This window comes from Coregonus lavaretus (assembly GCF_964263955.1).
Source record: "Coregonus lavaretus genome assembly, contig: HAP1_SCAFFOLD_1497, whole genome shotgun sequence".
Taxonomy (NCBI): Eukaryota; Metazoa; Chordata; class Actinopteri; order Salmoniformes; family Salmonidae; genus Coregonus; species Coregonus lavaretus.
The window spans coordinates 1-20,817 of NW_028160130.1; the positions used below are offsets into that span (position 1 = coordinate 1).

At 48.5% G+C, this 20,817-nt stretch overlaps 1 protein-coding gene across 1 annotated transcript in view; it reads right to left on the bottom strand.

The window, feature by feature from the left end:
• Positions 1 to 8,310: 8,310 nt before the first annotated feature.
• The window catches only part of LOC311122100 (receptor-type tyrosine-protein phosphatase U-like), a gene marked incomplete at its 3' end in the record, with an annotated part of 83,857 nt that continues 71,350 nt past the window's right edge, over positions 8,311 to 20,817 (bottom strand). The window contains exon 2 of the mRNA XM_084196511.1: positions 8,311 to 8,582. Coding sequence (XP_084052637.1) covers positions 8,311 to 8,582 — 272 coding nt within the window. The remainder of the gene's footprint in view (positions 8,583 to 20,817) is intronic.

Here is a 20,817-nt window from a genome sequence, read left to right on the forward strand (position 1 = left end):
TTTTTTTGTTTATACCTTTTTTTTTTTATTTTTATAAAAAAGAAAAAAAAAAAAGAAAAAAATAAAAAAAAAAAAAAAGAAAAAATGAAATAAAAGAAAAAGAAAAAAATTTTTTTTTTTTTTTAAATTTTTTTTTTTTCTCTTTTTTTTAAAGAATTCCCCTCATACATTTTAACATGAACTTCCCTCTCCCCCTGGCTGCTAAAGCACCAGTTCAGTTCATCTCATAAAACTCAATTGGGCAGAATTACACACTTCTCCATGCTGCATCTCTGCCCTGTTCCCTTCTGCGTCCTCAAAGGGAATACATACAATCAGCTGGCTGGCTGGTTTGTTGGCTGGCTGGTTTGTTGGTTGGCTGGCTGGCTAGCTGCTGGCTGGCCGACTGGCGATAAAGGATTGCAATAAAGAGAGGATTTGTTGGCTAATTAATATTTCTGGATTCTGGTTTTAAATTTTTATCGCTATGGGTGTTGTTATTATGCTTTTAATTTGTACACCGACGGACTCCATCGATCCACACAAGTGGATTCAACAGCTTCAGAAACAGGAACGTGTTGTACAGTTATTGTCCACAATGTTCTGTTGATGGATTTGTTTTGGTTTAATAAAGTGGAATGAGTGTCGAATGGTATTGACTGGTATTGACATTGTGGCAATACACAGTAATATATGACCTTTGATCCAGTGGACCTAGTTCATCTAGTAGGCTGAAGAAATGGGGACACACAACTACATGTAGTATATATGAGCATTATGCATGGTTGCACCATATTCTCAGTATGTGTGTATGTAGGTGTGCATCCGTGTGTCCGTACATGTGTGCCTGCATGCCTGTGTGTGCATAGTTGGCTTGGGTTGAGCAGTGAGCAATGGGGTGGCAGGTGAACTTTAGCACTTGGATATGACGGACGGAGAGGGATTGAGGGATGAAGGAGAAGAGAAGGAGATGTAGAGGAAGGGAGACAGAGTTGGAAAGAGATGAAGAGAATGTGAAAAGCAAAACGCACAGAATTAAGACCGAGAGATAAAGAGGAGTGCAGTACGGTTTGAGAATGGAGAGAGAGAAAGTGCGAGAGAGTTCTCCTCCTTCCATCTCCTGGCTTGGTTCCATCCCCCTGTCTCTTTGAGCCTGCCCAGGACTGATTGCACCAAGAGCCATGAATATTCAGAGCTCAACCAGAGAGAGAGAGAAGAGAGAGAGAGAGAGAGAGAGAGAGAGAGAGAAGAGAGAGAGAGAGAGAGAGAGAGAGAGAGAGAGAGAGAGAGAGAGAGAGAGAGAGAGAGAGAGAGAGAGAAGAGAGAGAGAGAGAGGGAGAGAAGAGACCGAGACAGCGGAGAGAGAGCACAAGGGAGAGGAGAGACAGAGAGAGAGAGATAGTTAGAGAGAAAGACAGAGACAGAGGCGAGAGAGCCCAAGAGAGAGGTGGGGAGAGGAGAGAGAGAGAGACAGACAGACAGAGATGTGGAGAGAGAGACAGAGACACTTCAGTCTGAGGGCCACTGTGATCACTCTCTGTCTTTATCCCTCTTTAGTCTTTAGTGCTGCTATGTCTATTGACTTTGTTCCCAAGCAGGATTTCACAAAAAGAGGAGGAGAACGTCTTGAGAGCTTCATATAATATTTTGATCGTGTTTGCTGCTACCTCTCCTTTTAAAAGATCAAAAGACTGGGACTGTTCACCTGCCACTGATACCAAAGTAACAAGCTTCTCACCTACACTGTAGTCGACAAGACACATCTGAATAGTCTACTATTGCTTGAGGCAGAGACAATGAATGGTAATGGCACTTCACTGACTGCTCTCCTCTTTATGATTGCTGTGGGGGGCTATAGCTAGCTCAGTCTCTGATCAATCTCCAGCTACAGAGCACGTAGTCTATCTCTCTCCTCCAGTTTGTGTCCTTCTGGCCCCTGGGGGCCTCTCAGGGATACCTGATCTCCATCTCAACACCCTCTCGCTCTCTCACTCCCTCTCCCTCTCTCTCTCGCCCTCTCTCTCTCTATCGATCTCTTGCTCTCCCCCTCTCTCTTTTAAAGCCCTGTGAAGCAGTCCCGTTCTCTGTTCTTCTCTCTCTCTCCTCTTTCTTCTCTCTTCTCTGTCTGTCTGTTCCTGGCTGTTTGTCAGGGTCCCACGGGGCCGATCTGTTGGCTGGGACTGCTGGACAGTGATCCTTATCTGTGGGATTGGATGAATGGGCCCTCTGGGGCCTTCACTAGCACTTTGAGCCGTGACAGAGAGAGAAGAGAAAGGGAAAGGAAGACAGAGGGAGAGGGGGAAAGAGTAGAAGATAGAGGGGGAGAGGACTAGAGGGGAGAAAGGGGGAGAGAGGAGAGAAAATGGGAGGCAGTGAGAGGCAGGCAGGCAGGCAGTGTGCCCCGCCCCAGGCTGTGTTCTATTCTATTCTGTTCTGTCCCCCTCTTCACAGTGCAGTCAGAGACACATCCCTGCAGGACAGGATTAAAACCCTGCACCAGTCATCCTCTCAGTCTTTTACCTGCCTCATTACCTGCAGCAGAACCTCTTACTGGTCTATGGGACCAACAAAGCGGGCTGTCCCGCGTCTCTCTGCGTACCCAGGGGGAAGACTTAAGACGTCACACCCACCCACAGGTCTTCATTTCCACTTATATAACACACCACACCCAGGCTGCTTCAGCGTACACACATATTATCAGGGTGGTAAATTGAACTGCTGTTTTCAGACAGAAGCAACAAACACAGTTCTACTTTCACCAAACCACCAGCCCAGGCAAAGCTTGATCAGATTGGATATTGGATACCAACACCCCCGTATCCCATATCCCCTTTCCCTTTAATGGTAACACACACACACACCCTCTTCCACCGTGTGAAAAAGGTGGGAGACTGTAGCGGTGGCGAGAGAACCTTTTGATGTTGTTGCAGAAGAGAGGATGAAAATCATTAACTCTTAATCACCTTGGGGTTGTGTTGTGTTGTTGGCGAGGCCTGGGACATCAGAGCTGAGGATACTGCCACACACACAGCATTGATCCACACCGGGGCCTAATCTCATTAAGGATGTGTTGATTTATTGAGACCAGGCTGGGACCAGGCTTGGAGCTCTGATAGGAGACCAAGGTTATGGAGGCAAACACTCCTCTACTGAGGGTCACGCGGAATTGAGGTCAATTGACTGTTCAGCCGACCCACACTCACCCCCACAATCCTTTACTGCTGCCATTGACACACAGGCACACACACACACACAGCTACTGGCTTCTCGTTAAAGGGCGTTTTGGAGGAGGGCAAACGAGAGACGGCTAGAGGTATTAATCATAGGATTTAATGAGGCTGCCTCCAAATAGCCCACCACACACACACACACACACACACACACACACACACACACACACAATAACCATAACAACACCATCAACTAAACACAGGGCAGAACAAAGAGATATTGATAACTCTGCTGCACTGGGGAACATTAAGCCATACAGGTAAACATACAACAAATACACTAATATACCACATTTATACTCCCATGTTGTCACTATGACATAGTGCAGCAGTGTTTCCCTACCCGGTCCTCTGGAACCAACTGGTAGTTTGCACATATTTGCTCTATTCCAGCAACAGATTAAACTAATCAAGGGCTTGATGTTTCCCAGCTAGCAAGCATGTGGTGGCCCACTAGCGGCCCGTCTCTGGCATAGTTTCTCAGCTGCAGTATAGAACATAGGTGCAACGGCTCTAAAAGCCAATGTTTTGTTCTTAATCAATCAACCAACCAGGTAGCCTAGTGGTTAAGCGCATTGGGCCAATAACTGCAATGTTGCTGGTTCTAATCCCCGAGCTGGCAAGGTGGAAGAATCTGCCATTCTGCCCTTGAGCAAGGCAGTTAACTCCAAACAACAACTGTGCCGAAGATGTTGATCAAGGCAGCCCCCAGCACCTCTCTGATTTAGAGGGGTTGGGTTAAATGCGGAAGACACATTTCGGTTGAATGCATTCAGTTGTGCAACTGACTAGGTATCCCTTTCAATCAACGATCAGTCAGTTAGCGCTCACCTGGTATTCACTGGGCCAGAAGGTGCTAGCTCCGCTTGGGCGGTATACTGTATACCAGAGTGTTTGGAAATAGCCACGAGATGGTTTGTCAATACAGTTGAAACTATTTATTTTAAGTTGTTCAATACATTTTAAAATTTGTAGCTATTCTTTAAGTAAATACCTGCAGTCAACTTGTGCAATGCTTTAGGAGATAAATCAGATCGCATTCTTCATTTAACCTGTCACATTATTTAACATTATGAAGCTTAAGTAGATCTCCAGAACAGCTGAGCCAGTCACGTGTTTGTTTGTAAATAGCACAACGGGAGAAAGCGGGAGCAGGTGAGTCCAGCTGTGTATTGACAGGGGCCACATTTAATATCGAAAGTCAACCGTGTTTTTTTGCTTCAGCAGATTGTTCAGGGACGTGCAACTATAGTTTTCCTTCACAGAAAATACAGTAGTGCAACACATTCGGCAGAAAATAGATTCATTTTCATTCAAATGACAACAGAAGAGCAATGCTATTTGGCTGGCAGCCACACAAGTAAATGAGCTTACAATGAAAAACCAAGGCCTTTTTTTGCAAAAGCGATGCATGGCCATCATATTTCTAATGTTTAGGCCTATCATAGAAAGAATGTAAAATAGAGAGTAAAATAGGCTGGCTACACTGAGAAAAGTACCAGAGAAAAGTAGCTACTGTCACGATCGTTTACGGACGAGACGGACCAAGGCGCAGCGTGATATGCATTCATGTTTATTGACGACTAAACACACGACAAAACAACAAACGAAACGTGAAGTCCAAGGTAGCATACACACAACAATACCTCACACGGAACAAGATCCCACAACTAACAGGTGGCAAAAGGCTGCCTAAGTATGGTCCCCAATTGGGAACCACTCAGGCCAACATAGATCTATACATACTAGATCTAACCATAGAAAATCGACATAGCAAACACAACACAGAAAATACACACCCTGACTCAACAAATACAAGTCCTCAGATTCAGGGCGTGACAGTACCCCCCCCCCCCCCCCAAAGGTGCGGACTCCGACTGCGCCACATAAACATAACAGGGTAGGGGCCAGGTGGGCATTCCGCCTCGGAGGCGGATCCGGCTCCGGGCGTGACCACCACTTACTCTCCACCTCCCTGTTGCGCCCCTGGTCTGGTCTGGACCTCGGCGCGCTGCTTCCCCTCTCCTTCCTCCCACGACGTACGGAGCTGGACTGGACCCCGGTGGAGCGGATTGCTCTGGCTCCGGAGGGGATCCGCTGACCGGAGTTGGACCTGACCACGGTGTAGCGGATTGCTCTGGCTCCGGAGTGGAGCAGCTGACCGGTGCCAGACCAGGCACCGGTGGAACAGGCACGGGCCGTGCCGGACTGGACACACGCACCACTGGCTTGGTGCGGGGAGCAGGAACGGGCCGGACCGGGCTGATGACGCGCACCAGCGGCCCGGTGCGGGGAGCAGGAACGGGCCGCACCGGACTGGCGACGCGCACCACTGGCCTGGTGCGGGGAGCAGGAACAGGCCGGGCCGGGCTGGCGACGCGCACCACTGGCTTGGTGCGAGGGGCAGGAACATGCCGGGCCGGGCTGGCGACACGCACCACTGGCTTGGTGCGGGGAGCAGGAACGGGCCGGACCGGGCTGATGACGCGCACCAGCGGCCCGGTGCGGGGAGCAGGAACGTGCCACACCGGATTGGCGACGCGCACCACTGGCCCGGTGCGGGGAGCAGGAACAGGCCGGGCCGGGCTGGCGACGCGCACCACTGGCTTGGTGCGAGGGGCAGGAACAGGCCGGGCCGGGCTGGCGACGCGCATCACTGGCTTGGTGCGAGGGACATGAACGGGCCGGACCGGGCTGGCGACGCGCACCACTGGCTTGGTGCGAGGGGCAGGAACGGGCCGGACCGGGCTGGTGACGCGCACCACTGGCTTGGTGCGAGGGACAGGAACAGGCCGGACCGGGCTGGCGACGCGCACCACTGGCTTGGTGCGAGGGACAGGAACAGGCCGGGCCGGGCTGGCGACACGCACCACTGGTTTGGTGCGAGGGGCAGGAACAGGCCGGGCCGGGCTGGCGACGCGCATCACCGGTTTGGTGCGAGGAGCAGGAACAGGCCGGGCCGGGCTGGCGACGCGCACCACAGGTTTGGTGCGAGGAGCAGGAACAGGCCGGGCCGGGCTGGCGACGCGCACCACAGGATTGGTGCGAGGGTCAGGAACAGGCCGGACCGGGCTGGCGACGCGCACCACTGGCTTAGTGCGGGGAGCAGGAACGGGTTGGGCCGTACTGGGAACACGCACCACTGGCTTAGTGCGGGGAGCAGGAACGGGCCGGACCGTACTGGGAACACACACCACTGGCCTTGTGCGGGAAGCAGGAATGGGTCGGGCCGTACTGGGAACACGCACCACTGCCTTAGTGCGGGGATCAGGAACGGGCCGGACCGGACTGGCGACACGCACCACTTGCTTGGTGCGAGGTGCGGGACTGGGTTCCCTTATAAACCCCCGCTCCTTCTGCTGCCTAACCAGCTCCTCTCGCCGTGCCTCTACACTCTCCTTCGCCCCGTAACCTGGTGGCCTCCTCTCCTAACCTGCAGAATCGCCCTGTCGCTGCCTCCTGCTGCCTCGTCGTCCACACCGTGTGCCCCCCCAAAAAATGTTCTTGGGGTTGCCTCTCGGGTCTCCGTCGTCGGCACTGTTGGCGCCGTTCGCGTTGCCGCTGCTCCTCTCTATATCGCGCCTCCACTGTCTTCTCCCAAGGACGGCGATCCATCCCGGCCTGAATCTCCTCCCAAGTCCAGGATCCCTTCCCGTCCAGGATCTCCTCCCAGGTTCAGGCTGTCTGCTCCTGGACACGCTGCTTGGTCCTATTTTGGTGGGATCTTCTGTCACGGTCGTTTACGAACGAGACGGACCAAGGCGCAGCGTGATAAGCATACATGTTTATTAACGAATAAACAACACGACAAAAATAACAAACGAAACGTGAAGTCCAAGGTAGACAAATAACATACCTCAAACGGAACAAGATCCCACAACTAAGAGGTGCCAAAAGGCTGCCTAAGTATGGTCCCCAATCAGAGACAACGAGCAACAGCTGCCTCTGATTGGGAACCACTCAGGCCAACATAGATCTATACATACTAGATCTAACCATAGAAAATCGACATAGCAAACACAACACAGAAAATACACACCCTGACTCAACAAATACAAGTCCTCAGAGTCAGGGCGTGACAGCTACACATCAGTCAGAGTGCTGTCTGCTGATAGAATGCCTGTTTGTGAATTCTCATCCGAGTTTAGAAGTGCAACTGAAGCACAAAATATGTCTGATGCCGAGCAGAAATTACAATAACAAGCATTTTAAATCTGTGTTTACGAAACGCAGCAAGATATTTCTTATGAGTTTTATATTTTTTCCTGCGGGAAAAACGCAGAATTCCCTAAGTTTAACTTGCTATATATGTAAGTGGCGGAATTAATAAGATGAAGGGGCATCATATAGTGTTAGTTTTCATCCGTGTTTGAGAAGTCAAAGCCCTTTGGATGAGTTATCTGTCCAGCTGCCATCTTGATTTCCTTGCGTTTTTTCTCCTCTCTGTTCCTCCCCCCTCTTCTCCAAGCAAAGCAGGCAGGCCCGTTGCCCTAGCGACTCCAGACTCCACACAGACACGGTGTAGACATGCTGCTGGAGAGCCAGTACTGTACTTCCTTCAGACAAGCATGCGTCAAAACTTTGCTAATATCCACAATGTCTCTCGTTCACATTCACTTGTAAATGTCCAAACTCACCAAAAATCCTACCTATATATGTATAACTTTATGAGCTGGATTGCCTGTCTTTGCAATTTGTCTATTTTCGTTTGCGCTCGGTAGCATATTTGGCTAGCAGCCTCCATGGTAATTCGCTATTACGTGCTCATTTTGTTAGTATTCTGGTAATCGACGCCAATGGGCTTTTTTGCTATTTTTGGCACCACCTTGTGTACTAAGCCAGTAATACCGTAAATCCCGGGGTGAGAGAAGGACGGTATGACGATATGAAAATCTGGATACCGCCCAACCCTAGCTCCACCTGGTGCCACTCACCCTAACCCTCACCTGGTTATAGAGCCATATTACTGTCAGTGTAGCATTAGCATAGCATTGTCTCTCCCCTGGTATTTGCTGGGCCAGAAGGTGCTAACAGCGTAGCATTAGACATAGAATTAGCATACTGTATGTGTTAACACAACAGATATATCATTAGCGCACACCTGGTATTCGCTGGGCCAGAATGTGCTGACGGCTAGCTCCACCTGGTGCCACTGGCGTCCGTGTGACCCGGAGACGTTCCAGACGGCGCTGCCCCGCGGCCCCCCATTGACCCGGATGTAGAGCTGCAGGTCCCCGGGGGAATGGCCGTCACGGCTGTACAGGAAGTAGCTGAACTGGATGCAGTGTGTGTCGTTCTCACTCAGCGAATGGAGGAGGAGGTGGGCCCGCTGCCCCGCGGCATGCTGGGACGAGTTCACCATCATGAACGACCCTGGGGGAGAGGAGGGAGGAGACAGGGTCAGATGGCTATAATGCAATTGCTGTCAACAGAGACGTGACTTGAAATCTCCTTCATGATTTAAGCAAAAGTCTGAGTTGAGGTAAGGCCTGAGCATGCATACTAAGTTAGGATTCATCCCTTTACCTTTTTCTGCTCTACCTCTGTCTCTACCACAGGCGGCCGGTGGCACCTTAATTGGAGAGGACGGGCTCATAATAATGGATTAAACGGAATAAATGTAATGGTATTGAATACATCAAACACATCGTTTCCATGTGTTTGATACCATTCCAGCCATTATTATGAGCAGTCCTCCCCTCAGAAGCCTCCTCTAGTCGCTACCTCTCTTTACTTCTCTCTTCCTCGGTCTTCCTCTCTCTCTGGCCCTCTAAGGGTTTCTTTGTCTGCCACAAGGCCTCAGATGTCCCCTGTTCAAAGCTCTGTGTGGTGGACAGACAGCAGGGCTGTAGCCTGTCGCCTAGCCATGACACGGGTGTCAAACAGACAACCTGACAAACAAAGACGGAGATTTGCCTTCACAGGTGTCCACACCTCAATGGATGAGAGAGAGAGAGAGAGAGAGAGAGAGAGAGAGAGAGAGAGAGAGAGAGAGAGAGACACCAGTGAAAAACAAACACCATTGTAAATACAACCTATATACATGTTGATTTATTTTCCCTTTTGTACTTTAACTATTTGCAGATAATATGACATTTGAAATGTCTTTATTCTTTTGGAACTGTAATGTTTACTGTTAAATTTTTTTATAGTTTATTTTGTTTATGATCTATTTCACTTGCTTTGGCAATGTAAACATATGTTTCCCATGCCAATAAAGCCCTTCAATTGAAAGTGAATTCAGAGAGAGAGAGAGATCAACAGAAAGAGAAAACTAGTGATAGGGAGATGTCCATATTGATCGCACCAGATTGGACACAGTGTTCATGAAGGAATCACACCAGAGTATCATTCTAACCCTTCTAAACCTTTCTAATCCTCTAATAATGATCACTGGGTCACAGTATTCTATCCTGTTACCGAAGGAATCTTCTAAGTGCTTTAAAGACACGGCTGTAGTGTATTGTCTTTGGAAGGGCAGGTTGGGTAATGTAGTTGAATGAGTGTGTAATCAGGGACTCAATTCCCTGCCACTCCTACTACCATTAATCACACTGACACTGTTATTAGGCTGTAATGGCAACCTAGGGAATACTTTGAACACCAGAGATTACACACGCACACATGCACACACAAACACAAAGAGCGATGGGCTCAGGCCCAAATCCAGCTGACCTTCCTAGAAGTGAGAGCTCCCCTCCCTCCTTTCTCCTCCTTCTTTTCCCTCTCTTCTTCTCCTCCCTCTCTTCTTGGCAGGTAGAGTGATTAAGATACTACAGCTCCTTGGGGACCTTATCTCTCTCTTTGTCCCTGGCCTCAGCCTGGCGCTGGCTGCCTTCATAAGGAGGAGGAACAGCATGTGACCTGTCTCTATAGCTTCAGCACTGTGACCTCAACATGCCTTTCAGACAGGCTGCTTTTCCTCATTGCATTTCCTCATCACCTTGCCCTCGGGTTGCACAATTCCAGTAACTTTCCCAAAATGTAATGGTTTTCCAGGATTTCCTGCTTATTTCCTCCTGATTCTGGGAATCTTCCAACCAGGATTTCTGGAAAACCTGGAGATGTTGCCCATATCAGAGAAAAACAACACACAATAGAAGCTAACACAGACAAAAGCTGGTGCTGGTTCAATGAAACCCTGGTCTTGTCGGTTTGCTTTGCTTGCTCATCCAAAGGAGAGGAGTCACAGTCAGAACAAGGAAGAAATGTAAGAAGGTTTAGAGTCCTTCGCATCAAAAGGTGTGATTCCCCAAACCAACCATGACCTACATCTGCCAGGTCACAGCACAGTGCTGCTCAGTGTTAAAAAAAAACACTTACTGTCTCAAAACCTTGAATCCCCTCTACTGTCCAAAACATCCCTAAATCCCTTTCCTCTCTCTTCTCGTTCCTGATCCATCTGGACAAAACACCACTCCGGTCACTTTTCTCATCCTCTCCTATCCTCCCTTCCCTGACCCCGACCCTGAACCCAGCCCAGACATAACTGTCAAGCCTTCAGTAAATTCCTACTAGCAGCTTCTCCTTCTCGGGGGGACTGGCAGGCAGCATTCTCAGAAAACATTGATCTTCCCCTTGCTTCCCTTAGAGTCTCACCTATATCCAGAGCTGGACCAGGGCAGGCATTGACTTGGCCCCTATCGGCCCCTGGGCCCTCACTGCCACCATGCCTTTGATGTGTGGAGACTCCTGAAGGCTCTTGGGGCCATGAGGCTAAATTGCTTTTCTCGCTAGATCAGAACGACACTGAACTACCTCTCCCTTCCCTGTTTGAGATTTGAGACCAGGTAACAGGCCTATGTGTGAGAGAGAGGGAGAGCTGCTCTGGGGAGGGTATGATATGAGTGCTGTGACCAATAGTTAGACAACAAAGACATTAGCTGGAATTGAATTGACCCTGCCATACCAATGGAAACGCATTGTCTTGATTACAAACTGCAACCCAATCTCATACAATTCTTACTCTGAAAATGTGAAGCTTCTAGTTGTTGAACAGCGGTGGAAGGCAGGGAGAGAGAACGAGTGATAATTAAAATATGTCTAAATAATTCTGACAGTATGGAAATCAAATTAAGATGTCCAGTGGCTTGAGAAAGTATTCACCCCCCCTTGGCATTTTTCCTATTTTGTTGCCTTACAACCTGGAATTAAAATGGATTTTTGGGGGGTTTGTATAATTTGATTTACACAACTTGCCTACCACTTTGAAGATGCAAAATATTTTTCATTGTGAAACAAACAGGAAATAAGACAAAAAAACTGAAAACTTAAGCGTGCATAACTATTCACCCCCCAAAGTCAATACTTTGTAGAGCCACTTTTTGCAGCAATTACAGCTGCAAGTCTCTTGGGGTATGTCTCTATGAGCTTGGCACATCTAGCCACTGGGATTTTTGCCCATTCTTCAAGGCAAAACTGCTCCAGCTCCTTCAAATTGGATGGGTTCCATCTTTAAGTCATACCACATATTCTCAAGTGTTGCTTTATCAGTATGCTTAGGGTAATTGTCCTGCTGGAAGGTGAACCTCCGTCCCAGTCTCAAATCTCTGGAAGACTGAAACAGGTTTCCCTCAAGAATTTCCCTGTATTTAGTGCCATCCATCACTCCTTCAATTCGGACCAGTTTCCCAGTCCCTGTCGATGAAAAACATCCCCACAGCATGACGCTGCCACCACAATGTTGTTCTCGGGGTGAATGGTGTTCTCGGGGTGATGAGAGGTGTTGGGTTTGCGCCAGACATAGCATTTTCCTTGATGGACAAAAAGCTCAATTTTAGTCTCATCTGACCAGAGTACCTTCTTCCATATGTTTGGGGAGTCTCCCATATGCTTTTTGGCCAACACCAAACGTGTTTGCTTATTTTTTTCTTTAAACAATGGCTTTTTTCTGGCCACTCTTCCGTAAAGCCCAGCTCTGTGCAGTGTACAGATTAAAGTGGTTTTATGGACAGATACTACAATCTCCGCTGTGGAGCTTTGCAGCTCCTTCAGGGTTATCTTTGTTGTCTCTTTGTTGCCTCTCTGATTAATGCCCTCCTTGCCTGGTCCGTGAGTTTTGGTGGGCGGCCCTCTCTTGGCAGGTTTGTAGTGGTGCCATATTCTTTCAATTTTTTTATAATGGATGTATTGGTACTCCGTGGGATGTTCAAAGTTTCGGATATGTTTTTATAACCCAACCCTGATCTGTACTTCTCCACAACTTTGTCACTGACCTGTTTGGAGAGCTCCTTGGTCTTCATGGTGCCGCTTGCTTCGTGGTAACCCTTGCTTAGTGGAGTTGCAGACTCTGGGGCCTTTCAGAACAGCTATACAGTGAGGGAAAAAAGTATTTGATCCCCTGCTGATTTTGTACGTTTGCCCACTGACAAAGAAATGATCCGTCTATAATTTTAATGGTAGGTGTATTTGAACAGTGAGAGACAGAATAACAACAAAAAAATCCAGAAAAACGCATGTCAAAAATGTTATAAATTTATTTGCATTTTAATGAGCGAAATAAGTATTTGACCCCTCTGCAAAACATGACTTAGTACTTGGTGGCAAAACCATTGTTGGCAATCACAGAGGTCAGACGTTTCTTGTAGTTGGCCACCAGGTTTGCACACATCTCAGGAGGGATTTTGTCCCACTCCTCTTTGCAGATCTTCTCCAAGTCATTAAGGTTTCGAGGCTGACGTTTGGCAACTCGAACCTTCAGCTCCCTCCACAGATTTTCTATGGGATTAAGGTCTGGAGACTGGCTAGGCCACTCCAGGACCTTAATGTGCTTCTTCTTGAGCCACTCCTTTGTTGCCTTGGCCGTGTGTTTTGAGTCATTGTTATGCTGGAATACCCATCCACGACCCATTTTCAATGCCCTGGCTGAGGGAAGGAGGTTCTCACCCAAGATTTAACGGTACATGGCCCCGTCCATCGTCCCTTTGATGCGGTGAAGTTGTCCTGTCCCCTTAGCAGAAAAACACCCCCAAAGCATAATGTTTCCACCTCCATGTTTGATGGTGGGGATGGTGTTCTTGGGGTCATAGGCAGCATTCCTCCTCCTCCAAACACGACGAGTTGAGTTGATGCCAAAGAGCTCTATTTTGGTCTCATCTGACCACAACACTTTCACCCAGTTCTCCTCTGAATCATTCAGATGTTCATTGGCAAACTTCATACGGGCATGTATATGTGCTTTCTTGAGCAGGGGGACCTTGCGGGCGCTGCAGGATTTCAGTCCTTCACGGCGTAGTGTGTTACCAATTGTTTTCTTGGTGACTATGGTCCCAGCTTTCTTGAGATCATTGACAAGATCCTCCCGTGTAGTTCTGGGCTGATTCCTCACCGTTCTCATGATCATTGCAACTCCACGAGGTGAGATCTTGCATGGAGCCCCAGGCCGGGTGAGATTGACAGGTATTTTGTGTTTCTTCCATTTGCGAATAATCGCACCAACTGTTGTCACCTTCTCACCAAGCTGCTTGGCGATGGTCTTGTAGCCCATTCCAGCCTTGTGTAGGTCTACAGTCTTGTCCCTGACATCCTTGGAGAGCTCTTTGGTATTGGCCATGGTGGAGAGTTTGGAATCTGATTGATTGATTGCTTCTATGGCCAGGTGTCTTTTATACAGGTAACAAGCTGAGATCAGGAGCACTCCCTTTAAGAGTGTGCTCCTAATCTCAGCTCGTTACCTGTATAAAAGACACCTGGGAGCCAGAAATCTTTCTGATTGAGAGGGGGTCAAATACTTATTTCCCTCATTAAAATGCAAATCAATTTATAACATTTTTGACATGCGTTTTTCTGGATTTTTTTGTTGTTATTCTGTCTCTCACTGTTCAAATAAACCTACCATTAAAATGATAGACTGATCATTTCTTTGTCAGTGGGCAAACGTACAAAATCAGCAGGGGATCAAATACTTTTTTCCCCTCACTGTATATACAGTTGAAGTTGGAAGTTTACATACACCTTAGCCAAATACATTTAAACTCAGTTTTTCACAATTCCTGACATTTAATCCTAGTAAACATTCCCTGTCTTAGGTCAGTTAGGATCACCACTTTATTTTAAGAATGTGAAATGTCAGAATAATAGTTGAGTGTGTCACACTCTGGCTCCGGGACTTGTATTTGAGCCAGGGTGTATTCGTTTTGTGGGGGTTTGTTTTGGTTAGGTTGGGAATAGGGTGTGTTCATTTGGGTGTGTGTGGTTTTGGTTAGTTCTTGTGTAGTCATGTGACTCCCAATCGGAGGTAACGAGTGTCAGCTGTCGGCTCGTTATCTCTGATTGGGAGCCATATTTATCTGTATGTTTTCCTTTGGGTGTTGTGGGTTTTTGTTCCGTTTCGGTCGGTGTACCGTGGACTTCATGAGTCGTCTTTTGTTTGTAGTTCGAAACTTTAATTAAGAAAGTCATGTTTCTTGCACACGCTGCGCCTTGGTCTCCTTCGCTCTTAGACGACCGTGACAGAAAAACCCACCATTCTAGGACCAAGCGGCGTGTCAAGCGGCAACAGGATCCACCTACACAGGATTCATGGACATGGGAGGAGATACTGGATGGAAGGGGTCCTTGGGCACAACCGGGAGAATATCGCCGCCCTCGTGAAGAGCTGGAGGCAGCTAAAGCCGAGAGGAGGCAATATGAGGAGGCAGCACAGAGGCAAGGCTGGAAGCCCGTGAGCACTAGCCAAAAATTTCTTGGGGGGGGCCTTAAAGGGAGTGTGGCGAAGTCAGGTAGGAGACCTGCGCCTACTCCCTGTACTTACCGTGGAGAGCGAGAGTACGGGCAGACACCGTGTTACGCAGTAGAGCGCATGGTGTCTCCTGTACGCGTGCATAGCCCGGTTCGGTACATTCCAGCTCCACGTATCGGCCGGGCTAGATTGAGCGTTGAGCCGGATGTCATGAAGCCGGCCCAACGCATCAGGCCACCAGTGCGTCTCCTCGGGCCGGCTTACATGGCACCAGCCTTACGCATGGTGTCCCCGGTTCGCCTACATAGCCCGGTGCGGGTTATTCCTCCTTCCCGTACTGGTCGGGCGACGGGGAGCATACAACCAGGTAAGGTTGGGCAGGCTCAGTGCTCAAGGGAGCCAGTAAGCCTGCACGGTCCGGTATTTCCGGCGCCACCTCCCCGCTCCAGCCCAGTACCACCAGTGCCTACACCACGCACCAAGCCTCCTGTGGGTCCCCAGAGTCCTGTGCGTCCTGTTGCTGCTCCCCGCACTAGCCCTGAGATGCGTGTCCTCAGCCCGGGACCACCAGTTCCGGCACCACGCACCAGGCCTATAGTGCGTCTCGGCCGGCCAGAGTCTGCCGTCTGCCCAACGGCGCCTGAACTGCCCGTCTGCCCAACGGCGCCTGAACTGCCCGTCTGCCCAACGGCGCTTGAACTGCCCGTCTGCCCAACGGCGCCTGAACTGCCTGTCTGCCCAACGCTGTCTGAACTGTCCGTCTGCCAAGCGCTGCATGAACTGCCCGTCTGTACTGAGCCTGCAAAGCCGCCCGTCTGCCATGAGCCTTCAGAGCCGTCCGCCAGACCGGAGCCGCTAAAGCCTTCCGCCAGACAGGAGCCGCTAGAGCCTTCCGCCAGACAGGATCAGCCAGAGCCTTCCGCCAGACAGGATCAGCCAGAGCCTTCCGCCAGACAGGATCAGCCAGAGCCTTCCGCCAGACAGGATCAGCCAGAGCCGTCCGCCAGACCGGAGCCGCTAAAGCCTTCCGCCAGACAGGAGCCGCTAGAGCCTTCCGCCAGACAGGATCAGCCAGAGCCTTCCGCCAGACAGGATCAGCCAGAGCCTTCCGCCAGACAGGATCAGCCAGAGCCTTCCGCCAGACAGGATCAGCCAGAGCCTTCCGCCAGACAGGATCAGCCAGAGCCTTCCGCCAGACAGGATCAGCCAGAGCCTTCCGCCAGACAGGATCAGCCAGAGCCTTCCGCCAGACAGGATCAGCCAGAGCCTTCCGCCAGCCATGAGCAGCCAGATCCGTCAGCCTGCCATGAGCAGCCAGATTCGTCAGCCAGCCATGAGCAGCCAGATCCGTCAGCCTGCCATGAGCAGCCAGATCCGTCAGCCAGCCATGAGCAGCCAGATCCGTCAGCCAGCCATGAGCAGCCAGATCCGTCAGCCAGCCATGAGCAGCCAGATCCGTCAGCCAGCCATGAGCCGTCCAGCCAGGATCCGCCAGAGCCGTCCAGCCGGGGTCCGCCAGCCAGCCAGGATCCGCCAGAGCCAGCCAGCCAGGATCCGCCATTCAGTCCGGTGCTGCCCCTTAGTCCGGTGCTGCCCCTTAGTCTGGTGCTGCCCCTTATCCTGGTGCTGCCCCTTAGTCCGGTGCTGCCCCTTAGTCCGGTGCTGCCTCTTAGTCCGGTGCTGCCCCTTTATCCGGTGGGGTTAAGTTGGAGGGTGGTCAGTTGGAGGAGGCTACGGAAGCGGGTAGTGACTATGGTGGGGTGGGGACCACGACCAGAGCCAGAACCACCGCCGAAGAGGTATGCCCACCCAGCCCTCCCTTGGTTAGCCCTAGTTGAGGCGCGGTCGCAGTCCGCGCCTTTAGGGGGGGGTACTGTCACACTCTGGCTCCGGGACTTGTATTTGAGCCAGGGTGTATTCGTTTTGTGGGGGTTTGTTTTGGTTAGGTTGGGAATAGGGTGTGTTCATTTGGGTGTGTGTGGTTTTGGTTAGTTCTTGTGTAGTCATGTGACTCCCAATCGGAGGTAACGAGTGTCAGCTGTCGGCTCGTTATCTCTGATTGGGAGCCATATTTATCTGTATGTTTTCCTTTGGGTGTTGTGGGTTTTTGTTCCGTTTCGGTCGGTGTACCGTGGACTTCATGAGTCGTCTTTTGTTTGTAGTTCGAAACTTTAATTAATAAAGTCATGTTTCTTGCACACGCTGCGCCTTGGTCTCCTTCGCTCTTAGACGACCGTGACAGAGTGAATGATTTCAGCTTTTATTTATTTCATCACATTCCCAGTGGGTCAGAAGTTTATATACACTCAATTAGTATTTGGTAGTATTGCCTTTAAAATTGTTAAACTTGGGTCAAATGTTTCGGGTAGCCTTCCACAAGCTTCCCACAATAAGTTGGGTGAATTTTGGCCCATTCCTCCTGACAGAGCTTGTGTAACTGAGTCAGGTTTGTAGGCCTCCTTGCTCGCACACGCTTTTTCAGTTCTGCCCACACATTTTATATAGGATTGAGGTCAGGGCTTTGTGATGGCCACTCCAATATCTTGACTTTGTTGTCCTTAAGCCATTTTGCCACAACTTTGGAAGTATGCTTGGGGTCATTGTCCATTTGGAAAACCCATTTGCGACCAAGCTTTAACTTCCTGACTGATGTCTTGAGATGTTGCTTCAATACATCGACGTAATTTTCCTTCCTCATAATGCCAACTATTTTGTGAAGTGCACCAGTCCCTCCTGCAGCAAATCACCCCCACAGCATGATGCTGCCACCCCCATGCTTCATGGATGGGATGGTGTTCTTCGGCTTGCAAGTCCCCCCTTTTCCTCCAAACATAACGATGGTCATTATGGCCAAACAGTTCTATTTTTGTTTCATCAGACCAGAGGACATTTCTCCAAAAAGTACGATCTTTGTCCCCATGTGCAGTTGCAAACCGTACTCTGGCTTTTATTGGCGGTTTTGGAGCAGTGGCTTCTTCCTTGCTGAGTGGCCTTTCAGGTTACAGCGAGGGAAAAAAAGTATTTGATCTCCTGCTGATTTTGTACGTTTGCCCACTGACAAAGAAATGATCAGTCTATAATTTTAATGGTAGGTTTATTTGAACAGTGGGAGACAGAATAACAACAAAAAAATCCAGAAAAACGCATGTCAAAAATGTTATAAATTGATTTGCATTTTAATGAGGGAAATAAGTATTTGACCCCCTATCAATCAGAAAGATTTCTGGCTCCCAGGTGTCTTTTATACAGGTAACGAGCTGAGATTAGGAGCACACTCTTAAAGGGAGTGCTCCTGATCTCAGCTTGTTACCTGAATAAAAGACACCTGGCCATAGAAGCAATCAATCAATCAGATTCCAAACTCTCCACCATGGCCAAGACCAAAGAGCTCTCCAAGGATGTCAGGGACAAGACTGTAGACCTACACAAGGCTGGAATGGGCTACAAGACCATCGCCAAGCAGCTTGGTGAGAAGGTGACAACAGTTGGTGCGATTATTCGCAAATGGAAGAAACACAAAATACCTGTCAATCTCACCCGGCCTGGGGCTCCATGCAAGATCTCACCTCGTGGAGTTGCAATGATCATGAGAACGGTGAGGAATCAGCCCAGAACTACACGGGAGGATCTTGTCAATGATCTCAAGGCAGCTGGGACCATAGTCACCAAGAAAACAATTGGTAACACACTACGCCGTGAAGGACTGAAATCCTGCAGCGCCCGCAAGGTCCCCCTGCTCAAGAAAGCACATATACATGCCCGTCTGAAGTTTGCCAATGAATATCTGAATGATGCAGAGTAGAACTGGGTGAAAGTGTTGTGGTGAGATGAGACCAAAATCGAGCTCTTTGGCATCAACTCAACTCGCCGTGTTTGGAGGAGGAGGAATGCTGCCTATGACCCCAAGAACACCATCCCCACCATCAAACATGGAGGTGGAAACATTATGCTTTGGGGGTGTTTTTCTGCTAAGGGGACATGACAACTTCACCGCATCAAAGGGACGATGGACGGGGCCATGTACCGTCAAATCTTGGGTGAGTACCTCCTTCCCTCAGCCAGGGCATTGAAAATGGGTCATGGATGGGTATTCCAGCATGACAATGACCCCAAACACACGGCCAAGGCAACAAAGGAGTGGCTCAAGAATAAGTACACTAAGGTCCTGGAGTGGCCTAGCCAGTCACCAGATCTTAATCCCATAGAAAATATGTGGAGGGAGCTGAAGGTTCGAGTTGCCAAACGTCAGCCTCAAAACCTTAATGACTTGGAGAAGATCTGCAAAGGGGAGTGGGACAAAGTCCCTCCTGAGATGTGTGCAAACCTGGTGGCCAACTACAAGAAACGTCTGACCTCTGTGATTGCCAACAAGGGTTTTGCCACCAAGTACTAAGTCATGTTTTGCAGAGGGTTCAAATACTTATTTCCCTCATTAAAATGCAAATCAATGTATAACATTTTGTACATGCGTTTTTCTGAATTGTTTTGTTGTTATTCTGTCTCTCAGTGTTCAAATAAACCCACCATTAAAAGTATAGACTGATCATGTCTTTGTCAGTGGGCAAACGTACAAAATCAGCAGGGGATCAAATACTTTTTTCCCTCACTGTATGTCGATATAGGGCTCATTTTACTGTGGATATATATACTTTTGTACATGTTTCCTCCAGCATCTTCACAAGGTCCTTTGCTGTTGTTCTGGGATTTTGCACTTTTCGCACCAAAGTACGTTAATCTCTAGGAGACAGAACGCGTCTCCTTCCTGAGCGGTATGACGGCTGCGTGGTCCCATGGTGTTTATACTTGCGTACTGTTGTTTGTACAGATGAACATGGTACCTTCAGGTATTTGGAAATTGCTCCCAAGGATGAACCAGACTTGTGGAGGTCTACAATTTATTTTCTGAGGTCTTGGCTGATTTCTTTTGATTTTCCCATGATGTCAAGCACCGAGCACCGAGTTTGAAGGTAGGCCTTGAAGTACATCCACAGGTACACCTCCAATTGACTCAAATTATGTCAATTAGCCTATCAGAAGCTTCTAAAGCTATGACATCATTTTCTGGAATTTTCCAAGCTGTTTAAAGGCACAGTCAACTTAGTGTATGTAAACTTCTGACCCACTGGAATTGTGATACAGTGAATTATAAGTGAAATAATCTGTCTGTAAACAATTGTCTGAAAAATTACTTGTGTCATGCACAAAGTAGATGTCCTAACCGACTTTCCAAAACTATAGTTTGTTAACAAGAAATGTGTGGAGTGGTTGAAAAACGAGTTTTAAACTTCCGACTTCAACTGTATACTGAGATCATGTGACACTTAGATTGCACACAGGTGGACTTTATTTAACTAATTATGTGACTTCGGAAGGTAATTGGTTGCACCAGATCTTATTTAGGGGCTTCGTAGCAAAGGGGGTGAATACATATGCACGCACCACTTTTCCGTTATTTATTTTATAATTTTTTGAAACAAGTTATTTTTTTCATTTCACTTTACCAGTTTGGACTATTTTGTGTATGTTCAATATTTGAAATCCAAATTAAAATCCATTTAAATTACAGGTTGTAATGCAACAAAATTGGAAAAAATGCCAAGGGGGATGAATACTTTTGCAAGGCACTGTATTCGAATCTTTCTATATATGCATAACATTATTTCACTGACTGAGGCAGCTATACCCCTATCTCACTGTTGAAAGCCACCTAGTGGTGATTTAGGAAAAGAACTACGGCATCCGTATTAGGAAATCCATCCGTGTTATCAGATGAAACTCCACTGACAAATGAGGGACTTCCTAATATGGAGGCCGTAAACCACGAACAAACAAATAACTGAATCATATTATTTTTCATCAAGAGCTAATATTATGAACTGTCTGGGACATCTCTTTCAGACGGTGAATATATTTCAAGAGAAGACGGAA